At 37.5% G+C, this 18,320-nt stretch overlaps 1 protein-coding gene across 2 annotated transcripts in view; it reads left to right on the top strand.

The window, feature by feature from the left end:
* LOC127634829 (catenin delta-2-like) overlaps positions 1-18,320 on the top strand; it is a 422,761-nt gene that overhangs the window by 323,301 nt on the left and 81,140 nt on the right. For both annotated transcript variants that reach the window (XM_052114524.1, XM_052114525.1), the window contains one exon: positions 12,681-12,864. In XM_052114524.1, coding sequence (XP_051970484.1) covers positions 12,681-12,864 — 184 coding nt within the window. The remainder of the gene's footprint in view (positions 1-12,680; positions 12,865-18,320) is intronic.

Raw genomic sequence — 18,320 nt, 5'->3', positions numbered from 1 at the left:
ATATATTTTAGTGCTGTCGAATGTGTTATCTCAGTGTGATCAATTATATAAAAAAATTCTATGTTATTCTAGTCCCCAGACTGGAATATTGATTATTTCTACCATCTGAGGAATTCATCCTTGAAGTACCACCTGTTTTAAGCAAGGGGCATTAAGTGAAACTCCAGCTGTATAGGCAATGCACAGCTGTACAGATAAAAAAAACACATTTTAGCTTGACACTAGCAACAGCAAATGATGAGAATGCATTATTGCATTCAAACACAGCAGGACAGAGCACAATTCTGAGATCTGGGGTCTCGAGACATGTTTTTCTAAGTTTCAAACTACATTTAACTTGACACAGCCACCTAAAAATGCTGTGTTTATGACATCATGCAATTAAAGTGAAAGGCTAAAAAATGTCCCTCCGAGGAATGTGTACATAGTTGTGACCTTAGGAAAGCCCTATTAATAAATCTATCTCAAAGATGTTAAATGTAGGCCAATGATAGGCTTGCGTTCAGTGATATGGAAATAAACAATATATTGCATTCTAAAGCATTTTTTTTTCTTTTCTTTTTTTGGTCCTTCTCAGCAAATATTGAATTATGCAATTATTGTAATTAATTGTATTAATCAGCATATCATGTTTTCAAAATTTGAATCGATTGACTACCCTGATATGTTTGTAATGAGGGATATAAAATTAAATGAATATTTCCTCCAAAATTGAAAATTCTGTCATAGTTTACACACACATGAGCTGCATTGACTACTCATATGATAACTTTGGGTACTTTTTAATTTTTAAAGTGAGTCACTATCAACTGCCATTGCATTAAAAAGATGGAACAGGGTATTCATTAAACATTATCCTTTTGCGATCCTCATCAGAAAGAAAGTCAGGTTTGGAATGACATGAGGTTTAGGAAATTATGACAGAATTTTCATTTTTGGGCTTTTAATTTGAGATATAAAAGGACATTAAAATAAATATTAAAGAGGCCCTATCATGCTTTTTGGGATTTTTACCTTTCCTTTAGTGTGTAACATAGCTCTTTTTGCATGTAAATGGTCTGCAAAAATACAAAGCACAAAGTCCACGCAAAAGGGAGTTATTCTTTCCCACAGACAACACTGCTCAAGATCTACAAGAAATGGGCTGTTTGTAGTCCAGCCATTTCTTCCGTAAAGTATCTACGTCACTGTGTAACACATTTGCATAATGCACGGATAAGGGGTACTTTGGCCCGCCCTCAAACAAACGTAGTTTTAGCCAAGGTCCAAGATGATTTGGGTTAGTGTTGTCGCCATGTCTAGAAGACGCTGTTTTCTTCACTGCAAAACCAAAACCTCTTTGTTTGGACTTCCAGAGGCACACGAATTTAAGAATCAGTGGTTAAAATTAATTTATATTTGTCGTTCTTACTCAGCAGGAAACCGATGGAGTGCGTACTCCAGGTAGGGAAGGAGGTATTGCCCCAAGTGAAGGAGTTCAAGTACCTCGGGGTCTTGTTCACGAGTGAGGGGACAATGGAGCGGGAGGTTGGCCGGAGAATCGGGGCAGCGGGGGCGGTATTGCACTCGCTGTATCGCACCATTGTCACGAAAAGAGAGCTGAGCCGAAAGGCAAAGCTCTCGATCTACCGGTCAATTTTTGTCCCTACCCTCACCTATGGTCATGAAGGCTGGGTCATGACCGAAAGAACTAGGTCGCGAGTACAAGCGGCCGAAATGGGCTTCCTCAGAAGGGTGGCGGGCTTCTCCCTTAGAGATAGGGTGAGGAGCTCAGTCATCCGTGAGGAGCTCGGAGTAGAGCCGCTGCTCCTTTGCATCGAAAGGAGTCACTTGAGGTGGTTTGGGCATCTGGTAAGGATGCCCCCTGGCCGCCTCCCTAGAGAGGTGTTTCAGGCACGTCCAGCTGGGAGGAGGCCTCGGGGAAGACCCAGGATTAGGTGGAGAGATTACATCTCCACACTGGCCTGGGAACGCCTCGGGGTCGCGACCCGACTTCGGACAAGCGGTTGAAGATGGATGGATGTCGTTCTTACTATCATGAATCGTGATCAAGTGTGGAGATGGATTTATTTTTCAAACAATAATTTTATGTCTGCAATCCACGGTAGTGCTTGGCTAACTTGCTATGTAATGTTATTGTTTTTGTAATGGTTTACTATTCAGCTGTGGGCCTGCTTTTACCTAAAACTGTGTAACAAAATGGTCAATCTCAAGAGTCTTATATAATTATATAATTACAAGCTGTAATTATACGGCCGCTAACCATGGTAGTCCACGGTTAACTTGCTCAATAACCAGGAGTAAACCTCTGTTCTCCATTAAAAAAAAATGCAATTCGTATCTTTTACTTGAAGTGTACTTGTAAGAAAGCTACAAAATTAAAACTTACCACTGTGAAACTTCCTGCTCAATTTGTGCTTGCAAATGTGGTTTGGGTCAATCAGCTTGTTCTTCCAAACTTTCATTATTTCATTCATTATCGGACTCGGGCTTTAGCTGGTACAGCAAAAACCAATGCCATGGTTACCACAGTTACAATAGTGTTCACAGCGCTTCTTACGAAGCCTCGGGAGCTGAAACTCGGTTTTGTTAAAGGCTGTTACATTTCCGACACTCACTCTATGGGGTTGACCAATCACAACAGACTAGGCCAGCTGACCGATCTGAGCAGACTGGGCATTTCGGAAAGGGGGGCTTTAAAGAGACAGGAGGTAAATAAGAGCATTTCGGCCAGAGTATGAATAGCGGGGAAAAGAAATGTACGGTATGAGAGAATTGTTTTTTTTTTTTTTACATTAAAGCATGTAAACCTATTCTAGTAGACCCCAATATAAATTACTATAAATTATGAACCAGGAAATTTGCATAATATGGGCTCTAAATATATAAACATTGATGGAAATGAGAAGAAAAAGCAGGCCTTGATTATTTTAACTAGATGATTTCTGTATTTTGCTGCATTAAAATTGTTAAGACTTTACTGAAAACATTTTAAAATATTTCACCCTTTTTTAGGTAAAAATATAAATCATGGGATATACAGTATCTTGAATTCCAGTAACCTAAAAAATATTATCTATATCACCCATCCCTAACGCGCTCAGTAACTAATGTCTCTGCAATTTAGATTTCCTCATTTGGAACCACGTTATTTTGTGAAATCAGTAATGACTTAATTACTTGTCAGTTATGAACCTTTTACATTGAATTGCAGTTTGTGATGTGCAGCATGCTAATAAATGTTTTATGAAAGGATGAATTGTGTGGCCTTAACTGGCCTTTTATCATGTATCCTCACACAGAACAAAGTATATATCATATTTTGACATACTGTAGATTTCTTAAAAGTAGTACTAGTGGCTCTACAGTGCCAACAGGAAAGATACATAGAGGCTTTGTGAGCTTGAGCATGTTCCTTTATGAATCACATGACTGTGAAGAACAGATGGAATATTGGTCTACAGGAACAGGAAGCTAGCAAGAAACCCAGACAACAGAACGTCCCCTGAGAAACTGTCTGAATCCTTTGGCAGCCAGAAGTGTGTGAATTTGACTACACAGTGCTGTTGTATGCTGAAATTAGGAAGTATTCTTGCTTTGCTAGCCTAATTCCTCTTATCTCAGCTTCTGGTGTTTGTTTTCTGCTGCAGCGCTCTAGCATACAGCTCTGTTGAGTGTATCAGAGTGTGTCATCTTATATTTAAAGCAATCTGTATGTCTGCAACTTTATTTTATTTGACTTTATTGCATGTTGTTGTAGTTAACTTTGATTTTAAATTTGTGAAAAGAATCTGTGGTTATTCTTGCAAGAAAAACTCTGCCATGATGCTAGGATTTTGTGGGTGGTTGCCAGGGTGTTGCTTTTTAGTTGCTAAAGTATTACGGTTTTTTTTAGTACATTCCTATTTATGCGTTTTCTAAGGTGTTGCTTGTGGATGCTTACTAGCCCAAGTCAAAGGAGCGCACACACCCATGTCTTTATGGTATTCTGGTTCCATTAAGGAAGTCCGATTCCTTAAAAGAGTAATAGCACACCTCTCCTTAATATGCCACATGTATTGTGTATTGTACAAAATGTATTTCTCTAACACAAATGTTGCGAATCAGGGGTTTGCAGTTTTTTTCTAACCCTAAATATGAGCAATAGTAATATTGATGCTTGCCCTATAAAGCACCACCAATTAAACATTGTTTTAATGCCATTAAACATTGGCTCTGGGTTACTGACCGAAAGGTCAGGGGTTCAAGCCCCAGCACTGCCAAGATACCACTGTTGGGCCCTTGAGCAAGGCCCTTGACCCTATCTGCTCCAGGGGCGCTGTAACATGGCTGACCCTGCGCTGTGACCCCAGCTAAGTTGGGATATGCAAAAACAACTGCATTTTATTGGCCCTGTATCTGTACTCTGCACAATGACAATAAAGTTGAATCTTATCTTATTAATGTGCATTAAATCAATGTACATTGGAGAAATATAACATTGGAGAAATTTAACAATTTCTATCTGTATCCACTCCACACAAAGACAATGTCTGTTTGTTTGTCTGTGAGATTTTTCCCTCCATAAAGTGAGAGACCCTGGTGAAATTAAGCAGTCTAAATCTAGGCCTGTGTTCTGCTGGTGTGAGATGTGAACTTGGTCAATGTCACCACTGACGGCAGTTATGTCCTTGTAGTGCTCTACCAAGAGCCTTCCTCTATTTCTCTTTCTTTCTTTCTCTCTTGCCCTCGTTCCCTTATGAGTCGATCTTTAATTAGATATCCTTTCAGTTCAGCAATCAAGTTTATTCTTCCATTCCCAGAGTGCATTATTTTGTCAAAAACTTAGGGAAGTGAAAGATAAATGAAATCGAATGCCAAAAGGCTACAGTATTGGAAGTGAGTGGCAACTATAAAAAGTTGTCTTCCCCTGACCTAGCCCCACTCATGGGGAGTTGACATGATATACTTTTTGTGTAGCTGACATGCCCTGTGGCAACACATGCTGTACGCTATCTAAAACAACTTTAATGGCATTTTGCAAATGTTTTGTTAATTAACATACATGCAGCTACATGGAATATTTGTACATTTGGAAATTCATTAGTTCACTGTAGGACCTTTTAAAATGACGGAGTGAAGACAATAAAGTGCTTATGTGGTAACCAGTTATATAACCTGAGAGATACATTTTCACCTATATATTCTGATACATTTTAAACTAAAATCTTGATGATTTTAAAAGAGGTTCATATTCATATTTTTACTGCATGTGTGCTGTTGTTATAATAACATTCCAACAAAGGAATTTTTGAGCTCAGGTTGTGAATCCCATTTCTCTCCTAGGTGGATTATTACTAATAACCTCTGTGCTGTAAATGTTAATATTTGCATAATCTACCTGCTCCATTAGGCATGACCACCCTGTTTTACAAATACTAAATGTCTTACATTACCCATCTACAGCTTGTAGTAAAGAGGTGGGGGGCTCATCTGTACAAGCGCAATGAACACTTTTTCACCAGCACTTGCAATCAGCTCCAGACAATTCTCCCGGGCTCTGGAATTAAGGGCTCACACCTAGTGAGTGAGTGAGTGAGTGAGTGAGTGAGTGTGTGTGTGTGTGTGTGTGTGTGTAACACTTTGTGGGTAACAAATGTCCCCATAAGGATGGTAAAACCCAACATTTTTGACCTTGTGGGGACATTTTGTCTACTAAATAAAATTTTTTGAACATTTAAAAATGCAGAAAATGTTCTGTGAAGGTTAGGGGTAAGGGTAGGGTTAGGGGATTGAATATATAGTTTGTACAGTATAAAAACCATTATGTCTATGGATAGTCCGCATAAAACATGAAAACAAGCATGCGTGCATGTGTGTGCTAGAGAGAAAAAAAGCAGGCAAGGTCAACGTCATCAACCATTCAGCTGCCACCTCGTCGTACTGACTCATGATGTGCTTAGTTCCTAAAGAAGGAAGAGAAAGAGAGAGAAAATTGGGCAAAAAAAAAAGGTACATGAAGAAAAGGAAATGTTTGGTCTGACTCATTTTGTGAGTCTTACGTAAAAAACTTGACAGTGGAAAGATGGTTGGGTGTCTGGACACATAGAAGTCTAAGGTTGCCTCCAGTTTATAGGGTTTCATACGTGCTCTTAGATTCATCATCATTGCTGTTTTTAGAGTTTGTCCTTCATTCTGACATTAGCTAATATCAAGCTTTAAAGTGAGGTCATTCATTCAGCACAGCAGGAATTGAGATTACACCAAACTTTGGCATATATACTTATAGGGATGTTTGAATGCCATTTCTGTCCTATCATTATTTTTTCTCTTTCTGTCTCTCACTTGCTCTTTCCTTCTGAATCTCAATTATCAATTTAATGTACCAACCTTCACAAAAAAGTTGGTTGCACTTGGTCCCAGATGGGTATAACTTTCTTCTGCTGAACACAAACAAATAATTTTAGAAAAATATATCAGCTCTGTAGTCCATACATTGCAAGTGGTGAATAATGATCAGACCTTTGTAGTTCCAAAAATCCCATAAAAATTGGGCTATCATTCTCTTGTGTTTTATGGACCTACAGAGCTGAGATATTCCTCTAAAAATCTTCATTTGTGTCCTGCTGAAGAAAGAAAGTCATACATATCTGGGATGGCATGAGGGTAAGTAAATGATTAGAGAATTTTCATTTTTGGTCAAACTATCCATTTAATTCATTACCATAAGTAATTGCACTTTTTTAAAGGAATAGTTCATCCAAACATGAAAGTCTGTAATTTTTTAGTCAACCTCATGTCGTTCAAACCTGTATGCTGTATTTTCTTTCTGCGGAGCACACAAGTAGAATGTTTTGAAGAATCTCCACTCAGCTCTTTCCACACAATGAGTGACCAAATCTGCCATACTACAAAAAGGACAAAAACACACAAAAAGGATAATACAAGTAGTACACATGACTCATGGTCTATTTTCCAAGTCTTCTAAACTATATAGCATTGTGTGAGGAACAGACGAAAATGTATGTTGTTATTCCAACTTTGTCTCATAGAATGAGCTTAACTCTAAATCATTTTTTTCAAACTGGATTTTATTTGATGCATTCTAAGTTTTGCCGCAGTTTTCTGGTGATATTAACACTAGAGGCGCCACAACAACTGTGCATTTTATTCAATTTCATACAAATCAGAAGGAAAATATATCATTATGACTTTATGAACACAAAATATGTTTTGCTCTATACTCACACACTGCAATGTATGATATTGAAACACTTTTACTCTAACGCATCATTTGTAAATGGTAACGTTTAATGCTGGTTTTACAGACCCACCTACATTTACACAAGGTTTAGGTGTTGGTTAAGGGTAAAAATGTCTGTTTTGATAACCTCGTTTGCTTTAAGGACACAATTGGTTAGGTTTAGATTTAAGTTTTTGGTCAGGCAGGTATGTTTTACTCATTAAAACCTCTATCTTATGTTCTTCTTTAAAACCTTGTCTGATTACGGCACCATTTCAACACTTTTGGCACCACCCAAAAGTGCATATAATTCTGGTCTTGTAGAGGCAAAAAAAAACAAAATTTCTCTCTTTGCATCTGTTAGAAAGCAGAATGTTCTGGAGGTGTACATGGAAATTAGATGTATACTCTCTGAAATACAGTAGCATCTGTCAGACTAAATTAGCACCCCAGACAGTGAGCTCTCTCAAGTGAGGTATTGATGAGCAGGTGAGGATAATTAGCCGCCACGCTAGCATGGCTAAATTGTTTATTTCTCCTTTGCTGGATGTGCTAGAGTTGATTGCTCTTAAGTTGACCTCCTACAACCTTAATAAGAGTTTCTTGTTGTTGTAGCATGAAATGTGTCCTTGTTCTTTGTAGCTGATTTAAAAAAGTGTTGTATTTCACCTGTATATTCTTTTATCGGTTTGTAACTGTAAAGCAGCAGAAAGATTTTTGGAAAAAGTGGTGCAACTTACCCCACTCTGCCTTACACGTGTTGTATCGAACAGTTTGCTAGTATTTCTTTCCAAATCAGTCTTGTGTGATTTAGTTGCATGCTGTATTGAATAGACCTACAGGCCTCAAGTTTCCTTTGCTTACTACCTGATCAAGCCTTCTGTGTCAACACCAAGGAAACAACTGAACTTTATTTGGTTTTTAGATTGTTTGGAAATAACTGGTTGACGATTGTGACATCCCAGCAGTCTAGCTATCATGAGATGTTTAATTAATGTTTGTTTATTATTCATTCTTCTTTGAATTTTATGAAATTTGTCTTTGGGTCTGGAGGAAGAGGAGCAGTAATTAGCATGTTTGAAATTCTAATTAGGTGCATGGTTTGCTGTCAAAGCCAAATGAATCTCCAAACAAGCAGTGGCTTTTCTCACCAGTCTTAAAGGAGACAGCTGCTTAGCCATCTGACTGTTATATCACTGTATGCTGGAGTGGATGGCCACCCATAGCTTAGGACTTCACTGCCTTAATGTGAAATATTAAGCAAGAAGTATTGACCTCCCATGCAGGCGCTTGAAAATATATGCAAATAAATCTGCTTTCCCTTGCTATACATGCTATACATGCTATCCAACATAGCTTATTATGCTAAAAAAAATATGAATATTCAGTATTTTAGAGATCGAAAAGCATTTCGATCGTTTATTCTTCTGTCATTAACCACCCCTAAACAAAAATTAAAGGACTAATGATTCCCCATTATTCTTTGTTGTTTGGTTTCTATTTGTTTATCAAATTACTGTCTCAGGCAAATATGATGTTTCAGCAAGAATGGTTTCTACTCCACAGTGTAGTTTGTAAAATGCTGTTGTATAATGTGAGACTGCATGATCTACAGTACCTGTCAAATTACAGAATGTTTTTATCCTGATGTGTTCAGCACTACATTTCTGTGGGTCTCTGAGTCTGTGTGAAATATTGTTAAACCGTGTCTCAAGCTAACTCAACCACTGAATCAACAATGTTTTATGCATGTTTTACTCCTTTGAAAGAGTAATGAAAGAAAAGTTTTTTCTTATGCAGTACCAAAGTCTCTTTGAGGCAAGTCAGTTCACTTCTTCCGGTAGAGTGAACTCTGGGGTGTTTGTGTGCCGCTGCTCTCCGGGTACTTTTCAATGTTTTTTAATTCCCCACAGACTTCAGAATGAGTAGGTGGCATTGCCACTGTTTTTAAAAACTCTTTTAAATGCAGAATGCTGCCTAGGGTCATATATTCCAGTTTTGAGGTCCAATTGTTAAAGATTGACATCTTGGGTCCTGCCTTCTGTGCACTTCTGGACATACATCCTAAATTGAATAAGGACTTCATCCATACATTTTCTGACTTTCTCACTGGAGTGGTGTCACGTGGTGATAGACTTCTGATTCTTGGGGATTTTAATTTTCAACTATGCCACATTCAGCTGGTAAATGAATGTATCTCCCTCAGTCTTTAAATTTTGTACGACATGTCACTGGTCCTACTCAGAATATTGGTCATACATTAGATCTGGTGTTATCATATGGTCTTTCTGTGTCCAACTTAGAGGTCTTAGATATTGGTATTTCTGTCCATTATACAATAATGTTTGTGCCTGTATCTACTTGTCCTCTGCCTACTTTTTCTCAGCCCTTACGCCACTCCCGGTCCATTCACTCATCTACTGCTAATATTTTCAGAATTTTATCTAATGCATTTAACAGATGATGTCTTAGCTGGACTCGACACTGAATCATTGGTTGAAGCTTTTAATAAATATTGTACTTTTGCACTTGATAACATCACTCCGCTCAAGCCAAGGAGAGTTAAATGTGTTTATCAGCCTTGGATAAATGACGTCACCCACGCTCTCAGACAAGAGTGCAGAAAAGCTGAGCACAACTGGAAAAGAGACAAGCTTCAGGTCTCTTATGATATTTTAAAGGAGTGTTTAGTAAACTTTCAGAGAGCTGTAAAGGATTTCTCTACATTAATCTCTGATAACGCAAATCCACCAAAAGTTTGGTTCAAAACAATTGATTCTGTTTTGAACCCATTTAAAAATGCTTTTCTAGATGCCACCCAAGAGAACTGTGAATTTTTTTTACACTTCTTTCACAATTTGATCAACCACTAATACCTTTCCCGTCCAGCTCCCTGACTCACTTTCAACCAGTTACATCAGAACAGTTAGCAGATGTATTCTCCAAAATGAAGTGTTCCAGTTACAAGCTGGATATTCTTTCTCCACGCCTTCCTAAAGAAGTTTTCATGATTATCAGTTCCAGTGTGACAGCTATAATTAACAGCTCATTATCAAGTGGAGTTGTTCCAAGTACTTTTAAACATGCAATTCTACATACTTTACTTTGTTAAATAAACCTTCTTTGAATCCAGCAATACACAAAAATTACAGACCAATCTCCAAACTGCCTTTTATTTCTAATATTTTGGAGAGAGTTGTTTATTCGCAGCTCTACTCCTATCTTAATACATTTAACATTTTCGATACATTTCAGTCTGGTTTCAGACACTTGCACAGCACCGAATCTGCATGTCGAATCTGCAATCTGCAGGTCACTAATGATATTTTACTCTCCATGGATTCAGGTTCACCTGTCGTCTTAGTTTTATTAGATCTCAGTGCCGCGTTCGACACAATCAACCATAATATTCTCCTCAATCGTCTAGAATGGTTGGCATTCAGGGGATGACCCTCCAGTGGTTTTCCTCCTATTTAAAAGAAAGGATGTTCTCTGTGAATTTAGGTAATTTTTATTCTACCTCGGCTCAATTACAGTGTCCCTCAAGGGTCAATCTTAGGACCCTTGTTATTTTCACTCTATATGCTCCTCTGAGCTCTATTTTTAATAAGTACATAATATCTTATCAATGTTAAGCTGACGATTCCCAGTTTTATTTCCCAGTGAGTGTAGACAAGAATTGTTCATCTGAGAATGCCCTAAATTGCTTCAAAGATATTAAACATTTGTCTGGCAAGCAATTTCTTACAATTAAATGAAAGCAAAACCGAAGTTCTGATTTTAGGTTCCTCCATGTCCTCCTTACCTGGTCTGGTTGTCCAGTTAGTTCCACTGTTGTCGAACATACAAGATCATGTGAGAATTCTTGGAGTGATTTTAGACTCATCATTAATTTTCAATAAGCAGATCAGTGCTGTGTCAAGGGTAGCTTTTGCTAAAATAAAACATCTTATTTCCCATAAAGACTTGGAAATTGTGATCCACTCACTTATTTCATCAAGGTTAGAATATTGCAACTCACTGTACATTGGTCTGCCCCAAACTGCATTATCCCACCTTCAGCTTGTTCAAAACGCAGCAGCTAGGCTTTTAACAGTGTCAAGAAAGAGGGATCACATTTCCCCGGTTTTAGCATCTCTACTCTGGCTTCCAGTGAAATTTGATTTAAAAATTCAGATTTTTGTCTACAAGGCACTATCTTGTGCCCCAATATATCAGTGACCCTCTGCACCCCTACTCCCCCACCAGAGCACTCAGGTCTTCTGATCAACTTCTATTGAGTGTTCCTCGTTGCCGCTATAGATCTAAGGATCTAAGGAACGTGCCTTTTCTGTGATATGTCTTAATCTATGGAAAAATCTCCCTTTCCATGTGAGGTCAGCTTCACCAATAGCCATATTTAAATCTTCTTTAAAAACTTATTTTTATTCTGTGGCTTTTTAATAGATCATTGAATAGGTTGAAGTTGATTAATACATGTTGTATTTAAATGTTTTATTTTTAACTTTAAATCAGTCTGTTTGATCTGTAAAGCACTTTGGGGCAACTTCTGTTGTTTTTAAATGTGCTCTATAAATAAAGGTTGACTTGACTTGGTGGCTAACTTGGCAAGGAACCTGGGAAGATTTCAACTTGAATGGGAAAAGAAAACTTTGCTTATGTTTAAATTACTTAAATTCCAAATTTGACAATATGGTATAGCTGGATTTACAGATTTGATTAATTTTTGATTCACAAGCTCTCAATTTTGTTCCAATTTTGATACAGTTTCTTTTAATTGCGATGAATCAGGGGCATATTTGATTTAGTATAATGTCCATTTCGCTTACATATTAAAAAACATTTTTCACATCTAATGCTCTAAATAATACAGAGAACCTTCTAACCGTACATTACGATATATATATATATATATATATATATATATATATATATATATATATATATATATATATATATATATATATATATATATATATATATATATATATATATATTTATGTATTTTTTTTTATTAACAATATGGCCCCAAACTATGCTGTTCAAATGCTGTTTATTTAACAAACAAAACTGAAGTAAACTTCTAAATAAAAGAAAATGATTGATCTTGGGATTTACCAAATGTATATTGCAATTATTCAAGTGGAGATAGTGATTAATCAGAAAACCGCTATTTTTAACCAGCCCTGTAAATTGGTGTGACAAAATTAAGCTTCTTTAGCTCAAATCATGGAAACTTTTTAGAAAATGTTTCAGGTTGGTCCAACTAATGAGCATGCACATTTTAGAGCAATATGAAAAGTCACTTTCTTTGCCAATTAGGAATTTGCTCTTTATAATGAATACACTTTAATACTGACTCTGGCAGTACACATACCCTTATGAAGAGGAAGTATTCTCTCCATCTGTGCCTTGATTCACTATAGTAAATGTTGCATCCATGGTTTTTCCTGTGTAGGTGTGTTGTGGAACCTGTCATCATGTGATGCTCTGAAGATGCCAATCATCCAGGATGCTCTAGCGGTTTTGACCAACACAGTGATTATACCCCATTCCACCTGGGATGTCTCCCCACACCAGGAGGACCACAAACTGCAAATCCACACTTCCCAAGTCCTTCGCAATGCCACCGGCTGCCTGAGGTGAGTGTGTGTGTTCACATTGGGCATGTTCTTTTCTTAAAGGGCCCATTTCATAGAAAGAAAATGTATCAAAGAAGTGAAAATGAAGAACCCCTAAGGCAAAAATGTCAAGGAAAAAACTCCTTAAGATGTTTAGGTAAATTAGGAGTCTCTGGATTCTGGCTAGCACAATTTAGTTAAAAATAAAATCATACATGCATTAAAGTGTAAACTGGATGTGAACGTTAACCAATAATAAAAGAGATTACTATATGGAAGTCTAAAAAATACAGCAGCGAAAACAGACAGTTTAATTCTAAGTGTGTGAGAGAGAGAGAGAGAGAGGGTAATGATCATGTAAAACTAAGGTTTGACTATCTTTGGTGCAGGAAACCTTGACTAAAATTATAATTGAACTACAGGTAAAGAAACAAAATGCAACTAAATGTCTCTTGCACTGAATATCTCACACCCATCCCTCTCGTGTCATTTCCTCTCAGTTTAGATTCACACTATGTTTGTCATTTATTTTACCTGTTTTTTTGTATCCCCTTTTCTCCCAATTTGGAATGGCCAATTCCCAATACTTAGTAGTTCCTTGTGGTGGCGTGGTTACTCACCTCAATCTGGGTGGCGGAGGACAAGCCTCAGTTGCCTCCGCTTCTGAGACAGTCAATCCGTGCATCTTTTCACGTGGCTCTTTGTGCACCATTGAGACTCACAGCATGTGGAGGCTCATGCAACCCTCCACGATCCATGCACAATTTACCACGTGCCCCATTGAGAGCGACAACCCCTAATCGCGACCACGAGGAGGTTACCCCATGTGACTCTACCCTCCCTAGCAAACGGTCAAATTTTTGGCATAGGAGACCCGGCTGGAGTCACTAAGCACGCCCTGGATTTGAACTCGCAACTCCAGGGGTGGTAGTCAGCGTCAATACTTGCTGAACTACCCAGGCCCCATTTATAGTCATTTATATTGTTCCACTGCAAATCTGTTGGTAGATGCTATTAATGTATATTTACATATGTTCTTGCCACTGCTCTAGACTGCCTGCATTTAAAAACTATATTATTATAAACTGTAAGACTCATGGTGAGTAAAGGTTTACCATATCACTCCTGTCTCTTCATTGTGAAGCAAAGTAACACAAGGCATCTGATTCATGGTTTATGCAGTAATGCATAATGATGTTTATGTGGATTGAAAATCTGGCATATTATGATTTATAGATGGCTTCTTGTTGTGAAGAGTTGGATGAAAAATAACTGCAAGAAAGTGTTGATTCTCGTGGGCCGAAATTCAGTCTCACGTAAGGCTTTATGCTTGTATCCATAGCAACAGCACAGTATTAAACTATGTTTAATAGTTTTCCTTTCAAGGTTTCCTAAATGAATGACATCTCTTTCAAACCACAACTCTAGAACTTTTTTAGTTGTTTATAAACTACCATCAAAGGGATAGTTTACACAAAAAATTGTAATGTTCTCAACCTCATGTTGTTCCAAATCTGTATGACTTTTCTGAGTTTCTGAGTCTCTTTTTCATGCAGTGAATGTGAATGGTGACTGAGGTGGTCATTCTTGCCAAACATCGAATTTTGTGTTCAATATGATTTTTATTTTTGGTGAACTATCCCTTTAGTTGAAGTATGTTGGCTGGATGAAGCGAAAATACAGTTATTCAAAAAACTATGTTTAGGGTTTTTTCAATATCCCTAAACCAAGACCAAGATTTCTGACCCCAACTCCTCCTAGAGCTTTCATCCACCAAACTTGGCATAGACATTCAGACTGTTCTGGAAGAGTGTGGTATCTTTTTCCAAACTGATCAGACAATTTTTTTTTGCACAGTGAAAGATTGAATATCAGATAAATCCCATAGACTTGCATTGACGAAATCTTCAAATGGGCCAAAAGAATGCTTGTTAATTCAAACTCCAACTCTCAAAATGTATATATGTAAACAAACCCACACAATCTGCTTTAAGCTCTCTCTCTCTCTCTCTCTCTCTCTCTCTCTCTCTCTCTCCCTCTATCCATCTCCATTTCTATCTATCTACTGTCTCTCTGTCTATATGTGTGTTTCTATCTGACAGCAAAATTGGAAACAATAGTTTTCTTTTAATGTACACACAACGTTGTAGTAGTATACATTCAGAAGAATTGAAAATGATTTGAATCTAGGAAAACCCCAACCTTTTTAATCCTGGAATTCCTCAACATCATAAATTAATGGACCAAGCACAAACTTCCTACTGAAGGCCTGTCTTTGGACAATAAAATGGTCAAAACACTCTAAAGAACCTAATTTAAAGCAAAAAGGGCCATTGGTCAGAAAGGCCACTCAGCATGACCTTCTGAACTTCCACACAAAGTTAAAGCAGACTTTTCGTTGAAAGGTTTCCAAAAGACCATCAGATTTGCACGACTTTAATACTAACACATTTCATCTTAATCCAGGAACATATTATACAAATTCACAGTACTTTACCGATTTAACATTCTAAAATGTTCAGAATGCATTTAAATCCACGATTGCTAGGTAATTCTGAAAATTGCTTTGAAATGTGGTAACTTGATTATAGTCTGATGTACCTCTTTAAAATGTGTGTAAAATTGTATCCATGTTGTATAAACAAGGAATTAGCCAGTATGAATTGTAACCAGGGATTTTCATGTTTTGTTACTTACACGTATAACATCCATGAAATATGTCATCTTTAGTATGTAAACTATTGCTGGCGTATGCAGAGAAAGCTGATGACAACGAATGTCATGCCTCTTGTACCATTTGCAAGATATAAACATGCACTATTTTGAGCAGGTATTTTGTAAAATAATATGAAACAAAGGACCATAAAATCAACTGTCGATAAAGACAGCACAGTTGACATGTGACTCTGAAATCACTTCTGATTGGCACAGGACACCTTTGGGGATGCGGCCAATTTCAGTTCAAATGTTTCCAAACAGGAAGAATGTCGCTCTCTTCTCTCGCTTGTCTTCTTCTGCTCTTCTGACTGCTCAGACTTTGCTCTGACTCTTCCCTTGTGGTCTTCTCTGGATCTCGTCAGAGATCCATGAAATGTGAGGACCAAGGAAGCCCGGGACTCGAAGTCCTCACTTCAAAGCCAACTTCATCATTCATACAGACAATATCTGATCTTACAGAGGTCCAAAACATTGACGAAACGAACTTTCGACAAAGAGCCAAGAACCAAGCAACACAAAGAACGCAAGGAAACACCACGACACGCAAGTACATCTCCAATATTTTGCTCAAAGTGCTGGCGTATTAATTAAATAATTTGGGTAATCCGATAGCAAACCGATATAGACTCAAATAAGGTTAAATGGTTCTTAAGGCAATGTCAACAGACTCCATAAAGTTCATTTTCACTGTACTGATCATTTATTTCACATTCTGTCACTTCACCAACCTGTCTCATGTATATATGTGTTAGATTAGATTTATGTTTAGAATAGCAATAAAGTTTGTCTGTATTCAAAGATATTTTGACTGTGGTATATTTTGATAAATAATCTCATCCCTGTTTCTAAAAGATTTAGTTTCAAATCTGTACCTAAATATTTGTAAAATTATTTTCAATAAGCCATGAGAATAATATCACTCCAATTAGTGAAATAATAATAATTCCCTTATTAAAGCTAATTCCTGACAGTAAAAATTGTGAGCGGATTACAATTTTAATGGTGGAGAATTGTATTCAGACAAATAATCTAGTTAATTGTCATTTATCTAAATTATAATGGTTGTCAAATGTGACTGATTCCATTATAAATTGCCTTGCATAGTAATGTACAATCAGGACAGTTTCATTTATTTCATATCTCACATATTTCGAGACCTTAAATTCCCTTACATATAATGGTGTAAGAATGAGGGCACTTTAACGCTTCCGTTCTAAATGTAGCATACCAAATACCCTTACAAAGTCCAGCTACGACTCAGGAGGCTGCTCAAATTTCAGCAGCACAGCGGAGACAACTAACATGTTTTCCATAAAATTTCACTCAAATTGCTATCAAAGGAGATAGATTATTTACTCTAGCCATGATTGGATGATTCATGATTACTGCAGATGTTTCATATCAACAGTTTGTCTGACTAACCACTGGGTGCTGCCATGATGATTCTAATCACCACTGGACTGTTTATTGGGTCCGGTCTCCATAAGAAGCAAGATAAAAACTCAATACGAGCTTTCCAGAGAGAGAACAACAACCATTTTAATTGTTAGTTGGAGTATAAATTAGTTCAGACACAACTTTTGCAGTAGTTGGCTGTCATAACAACTTGAAGTAGGTTATGATCTCAACGTTACTCACCTCAGTTCATAGCCTCATGTCATGCACCCACTCATTAAACTTTGACGTGTGAGGCACTGTCAAAAAACTGTCATTGCAGCTCTCTAAAGCATCAGCACTATGGAGCCATATTTACATTTTTTTACACAGTTAGTATGCTAAACATCAGATTATATACTAAGAATATATGCTGATGTGAGTGTAAACACTGGAGACCGAAATATGAAAACAGGCGTCAGTTATGAAAAACTTCTGTATTCAGGAAAAAGGTGTATAGCCTACACAATGTATTTTCAGTTACAAGTAAGCTTTTTTGTGGTTTGACAGCTTGAATGAAGCCTATTCAAGACATAAAGTATCAGGGACGGATTACCGACCAGGCCATTGGGGCCAGTGCCCATGGGCCCTTGGCTACCAGGGGGCCCTTGACTACCCTGGAGTGCCCTGGGCTTTAAGGCTGCATGATCTAGATTAGAGACCCCCTCCCACTTGAAAACCCTTTGGGCATGAACAATGAACTCAGTTTTTTTGATGACAAGCTCTGAGGCACGCAGGCAGAGGTGCCCACACCCACTGACTGCAAAAATATACACACTGTGTTATCTTTTTATTTAAATTTTCTCTAAATAGTAAGCTTGCATCTAGCTGTAAATTACTCCACAGAGTGAATGGCAGTGACTTGTGTTTAAACCAATCATTTTAGAGAGGTAATTACCATCCTGCGCATATTAGTCTGTCAAATATATGTGCGCTGCAGAAAGTAAAATATGTATTTTATGCTTATTAAATGTTTGTGGCAGCACATAGACACATAGGCAAAATTCAATTCCCTACCTTTCATTCTTTTATCCAGGAACAGGGTTGACCACTGACATAGACTTTCAATTAATTGCCAACAAAAGCCTTCATCAGCCAACTAACAAATGGTCTGCACTTGGTAAACGGTCTGCACTTATATAGGGCCTTTTTAACCTAAGCGGTATTCAAAGTATTTAACACTGCGTCTCATTCACCCATTCATACACACACCAATGGCGGCAGAGCTGCCATGCAAGGCGCTAGTCTGCCGTTGGGAGCAACTTGGGGTTCAGTGTCTTTGTATAAATACTGACCCTTAACACTTACTTTGTTTGCTTATTTTA

The sequence above is a fragment of the Xyrauchen texanus genome, chromosome 42 (genome assembly GCF_025860055.1).
Source record: "Xyrauchen texanus isolate HMW12.3.18 chromosome 42, RBS_HiC_50CHRs, whole genome shotgun sequence".
NCBI classification, from domain to species: domain Eukaryota; kingdom Metazoa; phylum Chordata; class Actinopteri; order Cypriniformes; family Catostomidae; genus Xyrauchen; species Xyrauchen texanus.
The sequence above is the reverse complement of the archived record's forward strand: the minus strand, read 5'-3'. Positions and strand labels throughout refer to the sequence as shown.